Below are 21,517 nucleotides of genomic sequence, written 5' to 3'. Positions count from 1 at the left end.
GCCGGAACCGTGCGCTTCCAAACTCTTTCGCATCGATTGATTTCCGCTGTTTGCTGTCAAGATATGTCAAGCACTCTTCAGCCGTTCGCCGTTCCCCGTTTTATCAGAAACGGTTCGATTCGCTACGTATGACGATCGTTGACGGCGTCTGTAACGATACCGTAGATAACGCTATGTTTCAAGTTAAGCCGAAAGGGAACAGAATGTCACGAACAATATTGAATGGTTGCGTTCGAACCGAGGCACGGCAACGGTTTGGCCGATAACGGATCAAAAGCGAGGTGTACAGGTACACACACACACAAAAAAAATGAGCAATGGTAAATCAAAGTAAATGCAAACGGGGTCAAAATTGATTGCCTTCTGCTGTAGTGCTCTTCAATGTCCTGATACCTTGCGGTGCGGTACTCCCACACATCACAGCCCACGTTCGCCTCCTCCTCTCTAGACAAAAGTTCTATTGGTTTGGCTTATTATTAATACACATATCGTGCCGGGCATTGAGCTCTTACGCACTCGTTTCCTTTGGAGTTTTTTTTCCCTTCTCTCGATTTTGTCTCATTAGTGACACAAATTTCCGCGAGCGCTAGCAAACATTAGGGAAAAAGTACACTATTTGTACACCGACTTGTGGAAGGATACCGACCGGTGGTGACACATTAGAACGGAAAGGTGTTTATCGTCCAAACCCAAAACCCGGCGGGAAGGAAATGGGTTCCACTCAATCCGGCAAAGTGTACCACCCGGTATCATGCCAACAACCGATAAGAATCGTCCAACATTTCAACACAAAACGATATTCGTGTTTGGACATAATTATGTGCGACTGTAATCAGTGCTTTCGTCCTCTTGTAGCATGTAGCACATTCGGTAGGCTGTGTCGGAAAATGGCCGTAGACGAATTTCTTCCTAAATGAGGTGGATGCTAACTAGAAATCCAAATATTTAGAGTCCCTCATATCTTGGAGATCTCGTCGAAACTAGTATGATTGTTACCGAACCACCTGCACCCCTTACTTATAGAAATAATTAGTTAATTGGTTATCTGTTTCAGAAACCTCACCATTTGGTAATTCTGAATCGCCCACTTTTGTTGCTATCGATTCGGTGAACTAGAAATCAATTCTTACCATCCGTCAAGGCCACTCATTTCAAACGTTTGACGGACGATATGATTCGTTCGCTCTCTGTCCGATCAACGATAAGCCGTGAAACGCTTTTCTCCGGTGTCAGTAACCGATACCGCCATGTGTCACGATTGCGTATAATGACGCCTCACGCGCGCAAGAAAGCCAAACTAGGGGACGATCGTTAAGAACCCTCGAAAAACATTTTCAGCGAACCATTTAATGGTCACAATTATTTGCTTCATTTGTAGGGCGTTTGGTTTCTGAGTGAGAGAGAGAGAAGCAAAGTAGAAAAACACCTTCAAACGGCTTCCTTTCTCCAAGCAGTCCACGAAATGGCCGTACACCGGGGTCAACATTAAACTCATTAGCCCACCGGTGGTGGAATGTCTGGGGACAAATTTGTTCCAGCACCTAACAAGTGCACCGAAATGGACAAAACGGGGCCCTTCTTCTTCACGAAGTCTCGTAAGCTCCTTCGCCAATCGCCCTCAAACCTTTGCTAGGCTGTTGCGCTAATGCGATAATGGTTTGTTAAATCAGTTCGTCTGACAGCATCGATTCGGGCGGATTTAGTTTGGTTGCTTGCCGGTGTAAGATGGCCAACCGCTTAAGTGATTGAAATGATCGTTTTTTTTTTTTAGTTTGAGTTTGAGTCGTTATCACCTACGCGAGGACGTCGCTTCAAATGCAGCACGTACTCGTGGTGGTCGTTAATCCGACGCTAAACTTTTCCCGAAATCCCGAGCAACTTGAAACGGGTCTCGATCTCCGTCGCTTGCTACATTCCGGAGCATGCTAGCGATATTATTTGGTGTGTAATTGAACACCAGTAATCTGCTTACTAGGAAAAAGCTTTCGTTCTCACCATGGCTCAAGTCTCTGTCACTTGGCTTGGAGCAAATGTGTGTCCCAAAGTGTAGACATTGGTAGTATGCGGTGTCTGGGTTTTCGGCGTGTCTCCCCTAGGGAAAGATTCTAGCGCTGCCAGGAAATATGCACCAAATGCACACGTTATCCTCTCCACCAAACGAACCTGACCATTCATTAATGTTCAAACGGGCCAAGTTCTTGTCGTCACACCGCACCACAAGTACACACTCGTACTCACAAAGACTTTAAAGCATCCATTCCCAGTTGCTCACGAACACGAACGCCGGACACGGACGTGCAGCGAAAGCCACTTCCATTTGGGTAATTTCGTATTTATAGCAAAAAGGGGTTTAATTTACATCTTGTTATACATTTATTTTAAGTACACGGCATCACCAAACGGTGACTACAAACGATCTAACCCGAGCCGAAGGTGGACCAGGCGAGTACTACTATTACGCTTGTGTGCTTTGCGTTTACATTTTACCACAAGCAAGCAGCAAGCGAAGGTTGAAAAAGAAAAATTGTTCCGCGTCCCGCCGGTGGGACCAAGCCAAGGGAGCGGCAGAGCTTTGCATTCCACAGATATCCTGCTAAACAAGCGATAACGAAACAGGTCTGTACGGGCGGTAGAGAAACGTGGCGAAACGGAAGGATTTCTGAACGTCCAGACTAACTGCACATCCTGCCACCACCGACCACTAGCGACGCTAAGTGTTTGGTCAGCTTCGCTCTAGGTTTGGGGCCTAAAGACTGAAGCAGCAATGCATGCAATGCCGCATGCGCACTCACAAACACTTACACAAATGGATACACTCATGCAACCGCCTGCATGTACATTGAATTTGTGGCATCCTTTTACGAAGTGTGGACTACAGCCATGTTTTGCAAGTACATTTCCACACTGCTTCCGCATTACATGAGTAATCCTTTATACTAAGTCGCGTATTTCACAGCTTTTTTCTTTCGCCTGAGTGAGTGAACGACCGTTTTTTTTTTGCATTCGCCACACGATTACTATGTAGTAACAATTGTGTTGATTACTGTCTTGATCAAGCTATATATTACTATGTTAAACGCATGCACTTCATACACAAGGATTGTGGAAAACTGCTTATAGTCGTCTAAGAAGATCAACTTCTTAGAGTCTGGGAAATTCAACTGAAAAGAGCAGTTTAATTTTTTCCTGTTTTACAGTTCCTCTGATTAAAGTTCAAAAGTAAACAACACATTTTTAAAGCCAAAACACGCTAATAATCCTTCCACTGCTTCCTTTAAGTTGACAATATTTCGCAAGAATCTAGCACATGCTTCACCGCTCGTTGCAACATTTGCCTTCACTTTCTTCACTTGGCTTCACCAATGCTACCGCAAGGATAATCGCTTTGCTAGCCATAAACATGCAGTATTTCGCACCATTTCCGCAACTCAGTTACTTCCACATTTCACAGCATTATCTTCCTAGGGTTTTCTTTGCCCCATACCACAAACCACACCGCCGAGAACCGTTTCACCTTCATCCGCCAACCGGATATCCCGGCACAAAGCGAATGGGACACACGCACAGAAGAATTCTGCAAACCCATGCGAAGAGATAACCATGGAAAAATGGTAGGCGCGGACCGAAACTGGACCAAAAGAACCCATGAAAAACCTGCGAATAATCGAGTGAGTGGTTTCGTGACGGGAATGCGAAATACTCAGCCCTCATTAAGTGCTGTCGTGCTGGAGCGTTTCGAACTCCGCGAACAATGCTACTCAAGAGGAGCTCGAGTTTGAAGTAAGGTTCGGTGTTAAGCTGTTTTCGTTTCGTTCTCGCACAAAAAAAAAATAAAATCTGCGATAAAGCGTTTTGAGAATTTTAAGTTCGTTCTTCAATAAAAAGGTATTCGAGAAATGTTGTTACTATTTACAAAGAAGAACAGGAGCTGGGTCTTTTTCTTCAAAATCTAAAATAAGTCAAACTTTCGAATCATGACGTTAGCTTGCCAATAACTTCGCCCCAAACTTTAACGCTCAGGCCAAAAGTGGTGCTGGAATATTAATTGATAAATCACCATCGGGTGCACGCGTAAGAAACGATAATCAAATCACTTACCAGCGGGGAGTAGAAGGCGGAACTGTCCACACCGATGCTCGGGTAGGGGTTCTGCTCGGTCGAAGGGTAAGGCGTCCCGTACACACCGACACTTCCGGTGGGAATGCGCGAGTACCCGGACAGCGCTAACCTTGCCGAATCGTACTGACACGAGCAGACGGTCTGGCCGGACACGGGATCGGTCATGATCGGACGGCCATTTTCGCAGCAGGATGTCGCCGGTCCGCCTCCGCCCCCGGTACCACCACCACCGCCACCGCCGCCCCCACCGAGGGAGGCATTGTTTTGCGAGGTTTGCGAGACGGCACCGGGACTGAGGGCGCCGGACGGTGCCCCGGTGGCCGAACCGCCGGGACTGAGCGAGGGAGCGTTCGTGGCGGAGATCGGTGACTGGGAGCTTGCGGTCGTCGTCTGCCCTCCGCTAACGAGCAGCTGCAGCCATGAAACGAGAGAAAAGCAACAGAAACAAACACATTCATCAAAAAAACCGCACGAAACCAGTGAGCTTCCAGGCCGTGCCGTGGAACGCTCGCAAAACCGCGATGTGGGTTCACGTTTTAATTAAATTATTATGATTCTCGATTGGCGTCCTACGCTTCGCTCCGGGTATTGCGTTGAAATCGACGATCAATCGAGTGTACGTTCGATCGATCGGCCGATCGATCGATCGCACGCTCGCTGCGTAACCCCATGCCACGCTGATCGATCGATCATTTCGCATCCATTCATCCGTAATAATCTTTCCACGGAGTGTTAATATGCCTTCAAATATTGTCTCTATATTTTCATCCACTTCAGCACCCCGGATTTTCGAGGCGTGATGAGCGTGCAGTCGATGCGATGCTAATGATGGCATGAGAGGCGAATGTCAAACCGTCGAGAACGAAAAAAAAAAACTGATGGGCAACCACAAGCAAAGATCTACACCGTTCCGGTTTCGATGGTGAAGAACAGCAACCATCAGCCACAAAAAAAAAAAAAAACATCCCAAACAAATTCGGACCACATCCAAGACATTCTGGCTCCGGGTACAGACACTTGGCTTGATTGGGGAAAAACAAATGAACACAAAAAAAAACACACATACCAACACACGCACAGACCCACCCAAAACTCGATCCCTGACAACCACAAAAACGCGCAACAGGCTTAAATAAATAATGAATCTAATGGCCGGTCTTTCTCGTAGAGGTTGCGGTTAGCGAGAGTTGATCTGAAACAAAAGCAAAACCCATCGGAATCTTCCCCTGAGATGCGGTGCGGTCAAGAGGGGGGGGGGGGGGGGGGCAAAAGCAAACAAACGACCCAACAAAAGGTGGCGGAAAAGAAGAAAGCAACCAGCCACCATCGTTTTCCCCGTTTGCCCGTTTGGTCGCATTTTGACACTTGTGCACACGTTGTTGGCTTGCGTGGGGTGGTTTAATAAGTTAATGTGATTCGGAGGCTAATGAAAGGGCGTGGAATCGTGGATTGGGAACCGTTTTTCCAGCTTCCTGTCCGGGGATCTTCAGAGCCGCCCGAGTAGACCAAATTCATTATTTATCAAGCCACTTACCCTCAGCACCATCGGCCACGGCCACAAAAACGGAAACGAGATCAACAAATATACATATTGGCGCTTTTTTTTCTGGGTCTGAAGATATCCAGAGCGAGAATTAGATTAGATTCGTTACGGTTGCTTTAACCGGTGTAAGAGTTGCGAGCAAAGTTTAAGGTGATAATAAAACGATGCAACGGACTGATAGGCGTCGTGTGAAGGTCAGAGCTGCGCGGACCAGGACCAAACCCCGGAAGATGTGGGCGAGCAGGAATCTTCGACGTGACGAAGAAAATAATATGGAAATAATATCGAAACCGTCGAAGTGGCTACAGACCAAACCCATCACAACACTGTGTCACATAGCCGTTACTTCCTCTTCTTGGCCTCGGGTTTGTCAACACCGCAGTACGAAGTTACCCTCCCGTATAGACATGCCATAAAAAAAATAACCAAAACCCGACTAAAAAAAACAGCTTGAGACATGTGTCTTAAACGGCGCTCGACTGGTGTATTCTCGAGGGAGTCTGGCTGTAGGAAAAACCCTTTGGGCGAACAGAAAAGGATGCAAGAAAACCACCTGCCATCGTCTCTTCCGTAGTCTTCATTTGCTCGGGCACAGTCTTGGGACTCAATAATGACACAGAGAATGCCCGAAAAAAAAGGCCGTTTGAAGCGCCCATTTAACCCCGTTGGCCATCACGCTGAAATCTCGACGAGCACAATTCAATGAAAGTAGCCGAGCCGGTCGAGCAAAGGAAAGACTCCGAATGTGGGGAATGCACGTCGAAAATAATCAAACGACTCGTCGCATCGTCGCATCGTCGCGCTCTACAAACGTATCAAATTACTCGATGATAGAATGGCATAGTCAATTTGATTTTAATATTTGTCATATAATATGTTAATTTACAGTTAAACGCGATTAAAGGTTTCCCCCCCCCCACACTTTTTCCGTTCCTCGTTCCTTGTGTATGTGCATGTGAGTGTGTGACTTTAGGAGTTTGGGTACAATTTCACTGGCTGGCCAAGTGTTGCCGTTCGGGTGTGCTTAGCCGTCTAGAAAAATGTGCTTTCTGTTCCACACACAAGGACTGGTTTTTGCGCTCTCTTCTTAGGTTTGTGGTTCTCTCGCTATTATGCGTCAAATGTGACGGCGGCCATCAGTTTGTTCCGAATCTGAATAAATAATAGCGACAAAAATGCAAAAATGACGCCCACTTGAAACGTGACTAAGGTGTCCACAGTTTTCGTTGGGCTTTAGAACAAAACGACACCGAAACAAGTGTGATAAAAATCACATTCCCCATTCACCGTCACACACACACACACGGGCTGGGTTTCGGAAATGTCGATCAGAAAATTTAATCTTATTTAAAACGACCGGACAACCCGGACTGAAGCCGAACGGACATAAATCTTGAGTCGAATCGAGTGGAAGGAGCACCCCAACTATCAGGTCGACGAAAATGGCCACGGTGGCGGGGAACGGTGAAGAATGTATGCGAAGCCGAGAGGCAATCAATTTGTCTTCTTCGTTTTATGCGCTCACTGCCAAAACATTTGGACAACCTTGACGCAAAGAATGATTTCCGTCGTTCGCTTCTTTGCATGATAATACATTCTTCTGTTAGGCGCCGGCACGGAGATTGGGTAATTGTGATATTGAGAAGGATTAAATGGCGTAACCGGGCTCATCTCGGTGAACCTACTGCTACTCAACACACACACACACACACACACACACACACACACACTCGTCGTCGATGCCGTCGAGTGACAGTTGAGCCGAGCCGAGAGGAAGGTTCTACTGTCAGTACGAAAAAGCAAAAGAAACACCGGAAGAAAATACGAGACGAGATTCGCCCGATCGTCAGGCAACCCTTTTTTCGCTCGGTAAAACACCGCATTCTGAAGGAACTCTGAAGGCTTCATGGGCTCTCTAGAGCGGAAAAGATGAAGCTGAAAAATGTCTCTGTGTGTCACAATAACGACGCCAGGCGGGGGTTGGATTAAGGTAGGATAAAGTTTTGTGAACCTATACGGTTCTGCTTCCGAAAATCTCCACCTCCGGGCACCGGGTATCGGAAGGACTCGGTTGGCATTTGGCTGCCAGGGGAAGGATTTTGTCTAGACAAATTTAGCAAATCGAGCAACGGAGGGCCGGCAAACGATTGTTGACGGGCATGATCGGGAAGGTGCGTCTCGGGGTAGGGAACCCTCGCAAGGGTTGACGATGGGCACAGGGATGCATTAGAGGTGAAGCACTTAGAGAGCACCGGGGAGTGAGGAGCCACTGCTCTCCTGTGCAGTGGTTCCGGTTCAGCCCGGGTAATTAATCCCACAACCGACACGCTGGGGAAACATTGAAATACACTTAGCAGGGAGCACACATTCCCTCTTCGCTCGGTGGGTCTCTGGGTTGCGCAACGACGACGAGACCTTCTACGTAAGACGCTACTACAGTGCCGGGTAAGACTAAATACGCATGACTTATTATTAAGCAGGCGAGCTGCGTTAATCCTTGCTCTATCGGCACAGAAAGGTGCACCGGAGCAAATGGATGTTGAACTTTGCGTAATATTTTCCACACAACAGCAATAAAAGCGGCTCGAATGGGTACAAATATATTAAGATGTTGCCAAATTGGACAACCTCTTGGAGCAGGCCTTGCAAACAAAGCACATAATAACGATCGCCACGGTTAAACACGCAGATTTGTTCCCGTTCGTGGTGAATCTAACTATGTGGTCGAAAGCTATTCACACACGTTTCACACTTTGCTTCGTTTTTGATAAGCGTTAGCATTTATCGCGCTTGCTTGGGTGGGGGAGAGGGGAGGGGTTTCTCGCTCTCCGCCCGATGGGTAATCAGCGGAAAAGCGCACATTGGACGCCAAACACTGCACTCAGCGCTAAAGGCAGCACAATTGCTTCACAATCACTTTGCCTCAATTAACGCATGCCTCGGCTGTTAGTGTGGAATCAAGACAAGGAATAATACAACTACAAAACGCACACACACACACACAAGATGACGAAGTATAAGAGAGGTATGCCTGATTGCTTTTGATAACTTTTCCAAAACGCGAGGCGCGCGCTCGCGCGCGCATGTTTTCACGCGGATTGTCGATACGGGACTTCATTTCGATCGGTCGGTGTAACCGGCCGGGTGGTTGGTTAAGTTGTAAGTTGTGTTCCCATTAGTTCTACATAGTTTTCACCGATAAAACGACGCACTCGGTTCAAAACGATTCCTTTTCCTAACCAGCACCATAAAGTGCCAATAATAATTCGCATCGGTCCGGGGGGAGAAGGAGAGCGTCATGACCACGACGAAAAAGAAGGTTCAGTTTTTGCAGCCACTACACGGCTAGTAAAATTCTTTTACTTCACTTCAGCCAGCAGCACGGCCGCCGTTCGTCGCTTGGCAGAGAAAATGCTAATCAATTCGCTACGCCTGCCCGCAAATTGAAGCGCAAAGCTCATGGGGGCGAAACCGAAACAATTAGCTGAAAATAGATAATTAGAATTAAGTGCAAACGAAGATGGTCTCTTCCCGCTTTCGAGTCGGCAAAGACGACCGGCGCACAGGCGCAACACATCGGCGGTGAACGGTTTGGCATTCAACACGACAGTGCTTTGCATTCTTTTTTTTTTGCCATTTTCCCTCCTGCCGGAAACATTGCTTTTCTATTTGTCCCATCCATTTGCCTGCCTCCACGTGCCTGCTTTTTTTTTTTTTTTGGGGGGAGGGTGTCCTTGAGGGTGTCCTCTTTTTTCTCGCTATATTACGAGCCTGCGCCTTAAATTGCGCGTTTGATTGCACTCGCTTTAATGATGTCTTAAACAGAATTAATTTTGTGATTTATCTTCGTTTGGTTGGAACCCTCCTGCTCGCTGTCCACCATTTGCAACCCACCAAATTGGGGGTGGCAAGTTTTTCGGGGCTGGATGTTTCTACCACGAGAATCATGTTTTTTGATGGTTGGTTGGAATTAACAAAAGACCCAAATAACAAAAACCAAACGACAACCAAAACTGCGTTTTTCTGACGCTAACTTGTGGGGATGGAAAACGTTTTGCTTTAATTTGTACACGAAGAATGCGGCTGGGCTCCCTAATTCCTGAGCGACTTTAAGGACTGTTCGATACTTTGAAGAAAAATCGATTGCTTACGAGGTAAAGAGTGTAAAGTTTGTTCAGCATTAACATACCATATGCGCTGGACAAACTCTGGTTGCTTCCCGGACCATCAAATGGTGGCTATGTCTCAATTCTCATAATCTCATTGTCTCGCATACGTCATAAACACGAGTTTTAACGAGCCTCCTCGCTGCTGCTGAACGTGCTGTGCGGTAAGTATCCCATTTTATTTATGATTTATAGCCCTCAACCGGAGCAGCCCACAAATCACTGGACGCTCGCCCGCCCGGTCTGGGCCTCCTTGGGCCGGGGAGAATCCGTAACACGAGCTCGTATGGCGCTCTGTTCCGCTTGACGCTGGAGTCGGATAAATTGAGTCCGGGAACCATTGGAGAACTATTTAGTGCCTTTTAATGGTACCCGATCCCCATCATCATTATCATTTAAAACAACAGCAGAAAGATGGACATGACCGAAAGCCATGCAACACCGTACTTATTTGGTCGGATTGGCGTTTGTGTGAGCCCATTTGCCTCGTAAAGTGGTTTATTGTACCGGAGTGGTAGCAAATAATTGCCATTTACTATCTTGTATGATTCTTTTTTTTGTTGTTTTGTTTTTCCGGTACGGGTGCGGGCGAACTAAGCAGATGACATTTTATTGACAGCTCGTTTGGATGTCATACTCGATGTTTGTTTGTGTGTCGTATCTTTTGCTCATGTCCTGACCTGATTGACCATTAGACAACAGTTGTAAAGTTTTATTACGTATTACTATTGCGCTTATGGCTTTGATATTTGTCTCCTACGTATTCTAAGGACTTTAATGAAGCTAATTATGGTAGCAACTAATTGCCATGGACCAAAACATATCCCAAAAAAGGGTACAGGTTATGATTCATTTGATGTATTTTTCTGTCCATTTTCAACACTTTCCTACTGGGATTGATTTTGATGCATGTTTACCATCCGTATCTCATCGAAAATCGATCGATTATCACTCCTGATTGTAATGCATTTAGTTTCAGCGGAAAATCACCATATTTATCGGTATGCAAAATTTGCATAAACACCTCCGTTTTTTTTCCGCCCGATTGTTCCGGGACCACAATGCACAACACCGCACACCACCAAACGAGGGACAAAATAGAACACAACCGAAAAAGAATCAAAACCAATCAAAGCGGATCAAAATGAACGTTTATTAAAGAATGCAAATAACACCAATCGAGAGCGTCAATCGTTCGGGTGGAGCCAGGACGGTACCAAACGGGCGCAGCATAAGCATAATAACAATGATGAACCACTCCGGTAATAGCTCCGGATAATATGCAACGGGACAAAACCCGTTTTCGCCCACCGCATGCTGCGGCCATACCCTGCCCGTTCCCCGAAAAGAAAAAAAAAAGGCTTCATAATAAGGGCTTCCGATTTTCAATTCGAGTAGCCTAAACGCATTCATTCGGGACGGTCAGGTATGCGAGAATGATAGTAATTTTTTCGCAATTCAAACTTACTCACTTAACCTGCCCGCTTGCGGTACAGCAAAATGCACGTGCAATATAAAGTGTGAAATCGTTGTAGTATAATGTATGGCTTTTATGGTGTTTAAAATCCAAAAATCCAAATGGAAAGAAAAAAAAAACTGTTTGCGAATCGATAATGCACTATCATCAGCGATGCGACGTTGCCTCGGGCGGGCTCATTGTTTTGCCTTATTTATGCTTCTCCCTATACTATCCCCAACAGACGCATAATGTATGCGTAAATGCATACATTGGGGCGCTACCGGAGCGTAGGTAATGCGTGCAAAATTTCCACCGAATCGGTAGTGAGTTCCTTTTCCTTTTTTTTTTACTTATATTTACAAAAATAGTCCTCTAGGCCGCTAGTCCTCCGGCAAGCTAACCGGGTCGCACCACCGGATCTTTCTGATTGCAGTAAAACCTTCCCGAGCTTAAAGTAGCGCATTGCATTGGGTGATGCTTTCCCATGCCTGCCATTACTTATCGTACCTGCCCTGTTCTGAGATCGATATTTTTACCTTTGAATGTTGCTCGGAGCAAGTAAACCAAGCGAAATCCCTTAAAACTCATACTCCAACCATGCTAAGGGTTTGGCATGAAAAAGGACGAACGTGATGGTGCGGCAGACGCCCCCCGGGAGGCAACTTGAGAGGGGAAGGGTGGACGAGGGTTCAGGAAACTCTTATCAGTACAACGTATCTGCACCGTATGCGACGAGTGCGTTCCGTTACCTTTCCGTTCAAACTCCCTCTGGCGGACGAGGACTCACACGGTTGTTTTGGGTTCCCTTTCGGTGGAACCTATGCTGCAACCTGTTCTGGCCAATCTTGTATTGTGACTCTCCTTCTCTCCTTCTTGGTTGAGGTCTCCATCCCTCTCTCTCTCTCTCTCTCTCTCACTCTTGCGCCACAAACGCGTCTGACAAAGGATCTAAAGGATCGATGTAATGCTTTTTTGTACTTCATTGCTTGCAGGCATCATCCTGAGAATGTGGCTACTGCGTGTGATGCGTATCGGAGGCGCATGCACATCCCTAGAACGGCTCCAGAATTACACCAGACACTCCCCATCTCCCGTCAGCCCAGATGGATGGATGGATTGCACGATATGGATGGTAATGTGGATCGCCAGTTTTTTTCACCACTCTTCACGATGGCATTGGTTCTGCCGGTACGATCAGTTTTCACGATGAAAAGCGTGACGAAATATTACCCGCCGGCCCGACTGAATGCCCAGACGCACCGGAAAATGATGTGACGGAACAAGCGGGAAGCACCGAATGGGAGGAAGTCAACAACAGCAAAAAACGACGTCAACCCATTCACTGCTCTACGACAATGGGCTGAAATTATTATGAGCTACCGCGATAACCGGACCGCGGTGGTGAGCACCGCATCATGACACGAGAGGACAAGACTCCGCGACATCTCGACATCTCGCGTCCAAACCAGTGGTTCCATGCTCGTTTCCCCCCCGAGGGGCCCACTATGGCGACATTATAAATGTGAGATAAATTTGTTGAGATAAATCGTTTTATTGACAATTTATTGAAATATTTTGATAACATTCAACGATAATGATATCACTGCTTTTGATGTGATGAAAGTTTTACAAGCCCCAGCCGGGAGCCCAGCACTCCGCATACGGAACGCAGGGCATTGATCATTTGCTTCCCTCCCAAGGGGACCCTGCTTCGGTGCGGTGGTTGGAGTTCATTTTTTCCCATGGCTGACCCGCGCCACCTACCCTTGGGTCAAAAATCCGGACCTACGACCAAGGAAGGACCACGAAGGTGTAACTAGATTTTGCCTTCCTCCACAACTTTTATGAGGCGAAGAAACCCCCCCCCTCCCCCCAAAACGCATCCAGCCCCAGTTACGGGGTGTCCTGCGTTGCGTTATGACGTTGGACAGGTTTTTGTTGTTTTATTTTGCACTGCCTCTTATTCGTGGTTGTTTTCTGCACTCTTCTGCCCATCGACCACGAGCACCGCGCTGCGTGAGGACATGGGAATGATTTATTACTGTCCACTCTTGGGGTCTGTTTCCACCCGTTTTCCACACATTACCACTGGATGCTGACTTCTTAGCCGGGTCTTATGGGGCTAGAACTCGATCGTTCTGGACAATATCTTTGTCTTTTAATCTGTTCTCCTTTATCTTTATTCTGTGTGCGAGATTTTTTTTTTTACTCTTCTCCTCTAGTCTTCCTGGCCGATCTCTTCAAATTTGTACGCCTCTAGAATTTTTTAGTGGACAAGGACAGTTGTCGCTGCTGCATCTCGCATCGCTCGGACGATCGATGAGAATGATCAATCTAACGTTCGTTCTTGCAATCATAGGTATTGTAGCGCTTGCTAATGAATATCAACAAGTTTTAGTCAACCACGCAATGATAATGAAAGGTTAACGTGATAAGTTCCAGCTCCATCCAGCAGCGCTCGTCGTCCCAATCTGCCCGAGGAACATTTAAAGTAGATCGAGATCACACGTCGAAAATGCTTCACCTGCCGTATCTGCCTCCGGTCCCCGTTGCTCAAGGTTGTCGGCATGTTTCCCCCGGACGAAGGTGACGTTCATCAGACGTCGAACCTATGCCATCAGCTACGGGTGTACGTCCCAACGTTCAGACGCCCGGTGCTTAAACATTATGGTCGTAAATATATTAGCATATTTTTCCTTCAACCACACCAAAAAGCGCTCCACTTGACGATCGTCGCGATGCCTCGAGCAGTACCACGAACGGAGCCGCATTTTGTTAAACGTTCTTACTCGGTTATGTGCGACGATCGGTTTTCATAATAACGATCATAAATTTCGGTGAATATCGTTATTAACGGGGCGCATCGTCGAATGCCGTCGGCAAAAGTACCGCGCGCAGGGACCCAAAAACTCGCGTCTCGACGATCGACATTATGCACCAATAACGCCGCCATTTATCGCTGGCGCAGCAACTTTTAATCAATCTTTCTTTCGCTCTTCACAATCAATCGAAAGGAAGCAGCGGAAGATCGCTCTGGATGTGGGTTTGACGGCGGAATCCAAGACACATCCCGAAGCGTTATTCAACCCCGGGAAAGCGTGTACTACGGGCCGTCGAGAGATTCTGCGTACTGCAAACACACGGGGCAGTATGTTCGCACCTTTTGCTTGCCGTGCTGGCCGAGCGGCCCTTACAGCAAAGGTCCTTGGCAAAGGCTTGAGGAACTGGTGCACCCTCGGGCAACGCAACGCAAAGTACACCCCGGATGGATTGAATTCGGGACGCCGGTCCACAATAAATTACATTAATTGAGATATAAATATTATTATCTGGACAAATGGACAATCCATCATGTGCGTGCGGTTTGAACGTCATGCGTTTTGACGCTGAACACCACCTGCTGCCGTAGTGCCCGAGTCAAGTGAGGCTTAAGGCTTGCAGACTGGCACGGGTATTGTCTGCGAAGTGTGAGGTTCTATTTGGGACCACAACCTTTGACTTTGCCATGGCGTCCCCTTTCGTGCTTGTTGCCGTCGTTCTCACAAACCACCTAACGAAGGCAAGATAAAGCGTTCGGAAGGAGAAGAAAAGGGCTCTTAATGGGAACACATTAGTTAAGAACTTCATCGGTGGTCTGTACCTGTGCGATTGATCTAGTTACTGTGTTTGAGCAGGGTTTTGTTTAATATTGTTAAGCTGGAATGGATTTACACTAGGCGCGACTCCCGTTGATCACTTTATAAACTAAAAATATGCACTTCCAGCAAATCCAGCTTACCATAATTCTTCATGCAGGATGGGTTGGTGTGTGGATGTTTTGTCTTTTCGGGAACGATCTCACACCTTTACTACTTTTTGCCATAAAAAATGTATTTATCTTCCAGCCAGCCAAACAGAAACAACACAATAGCCCACCCACCCTTGTGACGCACGGGGATTATATGACCTACTGGCGCATGCACGAGTGCAAAAGGGTGCGTGTGTCGCATGAAGTAACGTAACATATGGGTAAACCCCCGGTTTCAATACTATCCCTAGGCGAAAATCAATTTCATCCGTATGCCCATTTCCAACGCCGCCAGATGAGATGCCGGATAAAGCTAAGCCTTTTAGTTGCTGGAAATCGATTGACCAGAGCATCCAGCAAGAAGAGAAGGTGGGCAACTGGTAGAAAATAGGGTTTCAAAATTTAAAAGGGTTTTTTTTTACGATGAATCCGATATTCTCGAGGGTGTTAACATGATTCTAAACTTGCAACGGACAATTTGAAGACTTTTTTTTGTCGTGAGCCTTCGCGCCAATGAATTCTAAATATTGTATTTCGCCAAAATATGTTGAAAGCATTTTTTGTTTTCTCTTTTCCACCTTCTTGCGGGACTCCTTTTACTGTACCACATGTGATGTACATTTAGACATTTGAATAAAATACCAATTATGTTAATGGTAAAGGGATTTCGCTACAATCTTTCTGCTTCTGCTTGACCGAAATACAGCACTGCTTCAGCTACAGAAGGCTCTAGAGCCGTCGTGTTGATTCCGTGATTAGAGCATATGATTTCGTTAAACTGTCTGAAGAAAAGAAAGCTACATAACAGCACTACACCCACCCTTTTACCGGTGTATCCCATTCATGCAATTCAAACACCGTCACGTGTTTCACCTGTTGCAGATGCAGATCCACCACACCTAACCGTCTATAAAGGCGCATTTCAAGCCGGTAGAAAAGGTGATAGGTTCTCGCACAACCAACACGATATGAAGTGCTTATTGAATTGTGAAATCAAAAAACAGTTCCCTGCATCTCTCGCTCGCTCGCTCCACCAAAAGCCCTTCCTTCCTTCAACAGACGATGAAACTTGTTCATCAGCTAAACTGACAGACTCCGTTGCTCAATTGCCCTCGAGGCTCGCTTGCCGGGCTGCACAGCGAGTGCTGAAGCACACAGGAACAGAACAAACCATCCAAAACCAGCAACGAATCATAACGGACCCCAAAAGGCACACGGTCCTTCGAAGAGGCCGCCGTAGAAGTGCATTTTTATCGCGCCCGTACGATCCTTTTCGTGGAATGGGAAGCGACGGAACTGCAGCAGAGTTTGTCGAATCTTTATAAATTATTGACATCATCTTCAACATTTTTATACCATTATGAATTATTAATTCAATGAGACTAAAACCCGGTCGTCGGTGCGCAGTTCGGACGAGACGAGCTTCCTTATCAATTTTTCGTTCCAGCGCCATCAATTTCAAGCATCCCGCATATACACTTTTTATCGGTGCTTGATTTTTGGGATTGGATGTTGTACATTTATGGCTATTTTTGCACGTTTCCAGTCGCGATTTTCGCTTTCCGTTCGGCAGTTGTTATACTCTTCTTAACGCTCCAAACGATCCACAACCATTAATGTAAGATCACCATTCACCGGAAACGTTTAGCGCTTTGTTTTTTTACACACAGTGTCTTCGCTCTTTGCACAAACTTTAAGATTTACATGTTTTAGGAAGCAGAGCTTTCGTCGTACACACATATCAAGCAGCTACCGATCTTTAGAAACTCCCTAAAGGATATCGGATGTCTCGAGGGTGTCGCATGTAGTTTCTGCAGAATTCTATCCACAAAAATGTGCCGATAAGATGCAGTTCACCATGTCCTGGGACGCAAAAGTATCTACCGGTGGAGAGGCGACCACTCGATAATTTATTTACTTGCGCACTCCGCAGTGCTCGTAAAACGGGCTGCAAAATTTCCAAAGAAAACCTTACTCTGATTTGTTGTTCCCGGCGTCCTGACATCCAATTGCACCCTTAACGGTACGATATTTGCCAACCGTGCGGGCAAGTGAATGCAGTTTCAGTACTCCGTCCAGAATTCCCCCCTTATTTTCTTTTATGTGTCCTTCCCTTTGCTCAATCAAATCCAGAATCGCATCGTTTTGCTATGCTATGCGATGCGCTGATAATATTGATGATGAGTTTTGGGAAAAATATGAATTTCTGATATCGCAGCGACAGTACCTTGTGGCTCCCATATTTTTGTGCTCGGTTTTGGACGCTCTTGCACTCTTTCCCTTCCCAATTTTGCTTCGCGTGTCTATCGCGACCTGCGACAAAGTGTAAACAGCAACATAATAAATCATTTCCAAAATGCCCAACTCTTTCCCTTCCCGAAAACGTACTTTTTTGAAGACGCGTGAGGAACCGGTAAAAAAGGTGAAAAAAATCGAACGGAATGCTCGATGTGTAGCGTTGCCGTTTTTGCCGTGCGTTCGTCGCTTTACGACGTTTCTGGTTGACAATTCGCTCCCGTTTCCCGTAAGGTGCCCTTCGCAGGTCTGCCCCATCCAGCGAGGAATCGCGAAGGAAGGAGACAGTGGGGGAATATCGGGAGTGAAATATCCACTTTTTTCCCTACCACACTGGTAGCCACACTGGTAAAGATCGCTGATCGCCGATTGCCGATTGTTTTGGGGCGGAAAATTGCTACTGGCATCGGACATCGGACGGACGGCGTGTCGTAGATAGGTGCCCTTTTTTGGAGATACTCCCGCCAGCGCTGGACCACTCATAACCGATTAAGGCAGGCTACCTCGGGGACCCGTCGCACGTCTGCGTAGAGCCGTACTTTTCGATGAAGGTTTGTGATGTCCCGTGGTAATTGAAACAAAAAAAAGCATTCTACAGCCAGTATAGACATTCTTCGTTCCAAATCGTGTCTCATTCGCTCAGCATATCGATCGATCAGTTCCACGGGCGGGTATTGCCCGTGGGAATTGCTGCGCAATCCGACCACAATTGAGGCGCTCAGGAATTGTTCTCCCATGCACCTGGGATCGCCTGGATGATGTTGATGATGGGGTGCCTGAGGTGTGATGTGTTTGCTCGTTTACCGTCGCCCGTAACTGACACTTCTCGCACGTCCTTAGCGGTATGGACGCTTGGACTTTTGAAGTCTTGCTTCATCGCTACCGATTAAGTGCATATTTGCGTCCCGAAGCTCCTTTTACGCGCGCGCTTGCGGGTGCTGCCCGGTTAAGTGCGATTTGCCACCGCTTGCAGATCAATATTGCATTTAAACGCAAGATGCCTTTTCTGTGCAAAATGCCTCACAAACAACGCACGAAGCGAAATTAAGAAAGGAATCGACCCAGACCCAGGCATCAGTGTGAGGAATGCATTGGGTTCGCCATGCACAAAAACTGGAACTGAGCAAAGGAACGCAAACAAAATGTTGACATATTTATTTGTCCAGACGGGGGCTGTGTTCCAAATTTTTCCGATGACATCATGCCTGCGCTCGATGCAAAGTATCGGGCCGTAGCCGTTGCTTGTTGAATGGACCACTACATTGATTGAACGACTGCAGTCAGTGCAGGCAGCATATGGCTGGTGACGGACTGATTGGAATGTCTTCGTTTTTTTTTTTCGGAGTTTGAGTCAAGCAGAAGACAAAATAAAGCAGCAAAAATACAACCAAATGCAGACGATCAAACAGGACCTTTTTAACAAAAAAGGATATCTATCTAGTCGTGCAGAGAATCACACTCAAGTACATGGTGCAATGGTAACCATGTGGCTACAGGGATTCACACTCTACGCAAAGCTATGTATCATCCGCTCACAGCTAGCATCCGCTTCGCAGGGGTTTAGTGGTCTCCACCGTTCTGCGCTGGTCATGGTCATGAACGTGCCATCGGAAATGTGGGCAAGAAGGCGAATAAGCAGGCGCATCGTTCTGACAAAACTATCCAATGGTGTATAAGGGTTTTCCCGGTCATGCTTTGTGCACGTTTCATGCAAGTCTCCTGCCGTGCCGGTACTGAATCTGTCCGTCGTGTAAAGCGATCCTTCAAGGACGAAACACCATACGACACAAATTTTAAATGTGAACACTTTTGCACAATTTTGATGACAGTAAGTCCGTTTTTTTTTAGCAAGTTGAAGTATGTATTAAATGTGTGTTGTTTTGTTAACCTTTTTGGTGTAATTCTTTGCTAAATTCTCAACCTTACAAAGTTTCTCATTTTAAAAAAGAAAACGATACTGTTGTAATTAAACATATTTATGGAGAATTTGATAAGCCTAAGCAAAAATCCGACCCAGTCTCCCCGTCGTGTGTCGATCGCTCACAAACGCGACCCGCGCCGGATCAACTTCGATTGTGATCTCACCTGTCGTGTTTGTGCGAAGAAGCTAAAACCCTTGGTGCCGTCTTTCGCGTGACCGTAAGCGTTAGCGTTTGTGCACGCTTCCCCACCGCGCCCTTCACCCTGCCAACGGTTAGTATAAATATTTATCAATTTGAACATTGATAAATTAATTGTAAATTAATTAAATTGATTTGTACGTGATTTTGGCAAGTTTTTGCACCGAACCCCGTGCTTTGCTTTGTGGACGCGTTTCTTCGTGTTGGTTCAATTCCGAAACATTCTTCTGCCCGCCTGGTCCACTTCGATTCGAACAGCAAATCGATCGATCGTATGTGCAATTGCAATTCTCTTCATGTGCTTCATGCAGTTAGCGAGGACGGTCCAAAAAAAAGCGTTGAAAACAGTTCACGCATTGTGAATTGTGTGTGGCGCGAAACGCGGAAGAAACCGCAAACTCTGCGCACTGGTCAATGGGAATCGGTCAACGTTTGCTGACAGTTGCCGAATTCCTGGCGGAGTTGCACTCGGCAGGTCCCGCGGCGGACGGTTGCCGGATAACGGGACGGGAATTGAAGAAGAAAATTCAATTAGAACATTTTTCTGAAGTGCGTCCAATGCACACGGTGCGTGCGTCGAGTTTGCTCAATTTTCCAACTCCGGCCAACGTACACGTTCGAAATCAAGTGCACCCGTGTTAGCATCTTCATTCAAGACTCGTCGCAAGCACGGGGAATCGGATTGTGCAAAAAGAACACACCGAAGACAACAGTGAAGCGAAACCGGAGCGACGGCACTGTCGCATGGTTCATTTCGTCTTAAATTATAATTAATTAATGAGATTCCTTTTCACTACTCGCTCGCACACATTGGTCTCACACATCGGAATTCTCATCCGTTTGGGGAGGGGGTAGCCGCCCCGTAGGGTTAGGGCGGCACACGGCTCCAGTGCGAATGGAGTGAAGAAGATGTCACTTGCCGAATCTGAACGCCGGGCTAGCGAAGAGAGCAAGTTGCAGTTGATGCTCGCAGCGGGAAAAACGCAGTGGAAACCTTGTCGTTTGCCGTCTCGCGGGACTGTCAACCCGGGGGCAAGGAACACGACGACACAGAAGACAGCTCGCTCGGGAGCCTTTTAGTTGCACTGTCTCTTCTCCAACCTCCAGCCAGTTCGGCACTAGAGGTTTGCCCATTTTTCCCCGCAATGTGCACATTTATAAGTCGCCCGGGCTACAAATCCACACGCATTGTTGGAAAGGACTGAGCCGGCAAGCTGTGTTGACGTTCGGCGTTGAAGATGACGTTTGGCTCTACGGTTGAATGCGTGGCTGGTGTTTCATGGGACATTGTGTGTGCGTGTGTGTGTACATGTTTTTTGCTACCTTCTTGCTTTCCGGTCAACCCGAAAATTGAGTGCCGGCGATGTGTGTGACGCGAATAATTTCACAGTTCCACTGCGGTTGCCTGCAGGCAGCGGCAGCAGCACCAACAACAACAAAAACTGATATCAACGCCTTCAAAACGGTAGCAGCCAAACGCGGTCGGGAAGCGCAATTCAGTTGCTACCGTAAATGATCAACAATCGTGCGTTATTTCGGCTGTTCGCTTTTTTACGCGTCGGAAGCAACCCGTGAATTACTGTTACGCCGCCATTTGATACGCGGACCAATCGGTGGAAGTGTGTGGTAGCAAGATAGACTCATGTGTCGTGTTAAAGATTGTCCCCAAAACCAAAAAAAAAAGTCCCCAACGGATGACTTCTCGTATGCTTTTGGCATGCCCGCTTGAGGGTGGCCACACATTTCGCGCAGAAACTGCAGCAGCGAGTGCCTGTGGTTGTCGCTAATGAACCCTCGGCTTGACGCTGTGGGAATTAAATGGTGATTCCAAAGTAAAAAGCATTAACCAAAACCATTGTCATCTGCCGGTTTTTTCGCCTGCCGAGGTTCCCCGGAGGGTTGGAGAAATGGAACTCGTTTCGTGGAGGACTTTGGCTTGGGTAAATGTAGAAAGTGCTGGGGATTGGAGCAGGACGCGTTGACTTTAGGAATGATCCTAACGGTGGGTAATTGAATGTTTTTCTTTTT

The 21,517-nt window shown here is 46.8% G+C and overlaps 1 protein-coding gene across 2 annotated transcripts in view; it reads right to left on the bottom strand.

Annotated features, from left to right (window-relative positions):
* The window catches only part of LOC126561657 (homeobox protein araucan-like), a 99,016-nt gene that overhangs the window by 44,012 nt on the left and 33,487 nt on the right, over positions 1 to 21,517 (bottom strand). For both annotated transcript variants that reach the window (XM_050217942.1, XM_050217943.1), the window contains exon 2: positions 4,099 to 4,530. In XM_050217942.1, the coding sequence (XP_050073899.1) occupies positions 4,099 to 4,530 (432 nt within the window). The remainder of the gene's footprint in view (positions 1 to 4,098; positions 4,531 to 21,517) is intronic.

Source organism: Anopheles maculipalpis, chromosome 3RL, assembly GCF_943734695.1.
Source record: "Anopheles maculipalpis chromosome 3RL, idAnoMacuDA_375_x, whole genome shotgun sequence".
Lineage (NCBI taxonomy): Eukaryota > Metazoa > Arthropoda > Insecta > Diptera > Culicidae > Anopheles > Anopheles maculipalpis.
The sequence above is the reverse complement of the archived record's forward strand: the minus strand, read 5'-3'. Positions and strand labels throughout refer to the sequence as shown.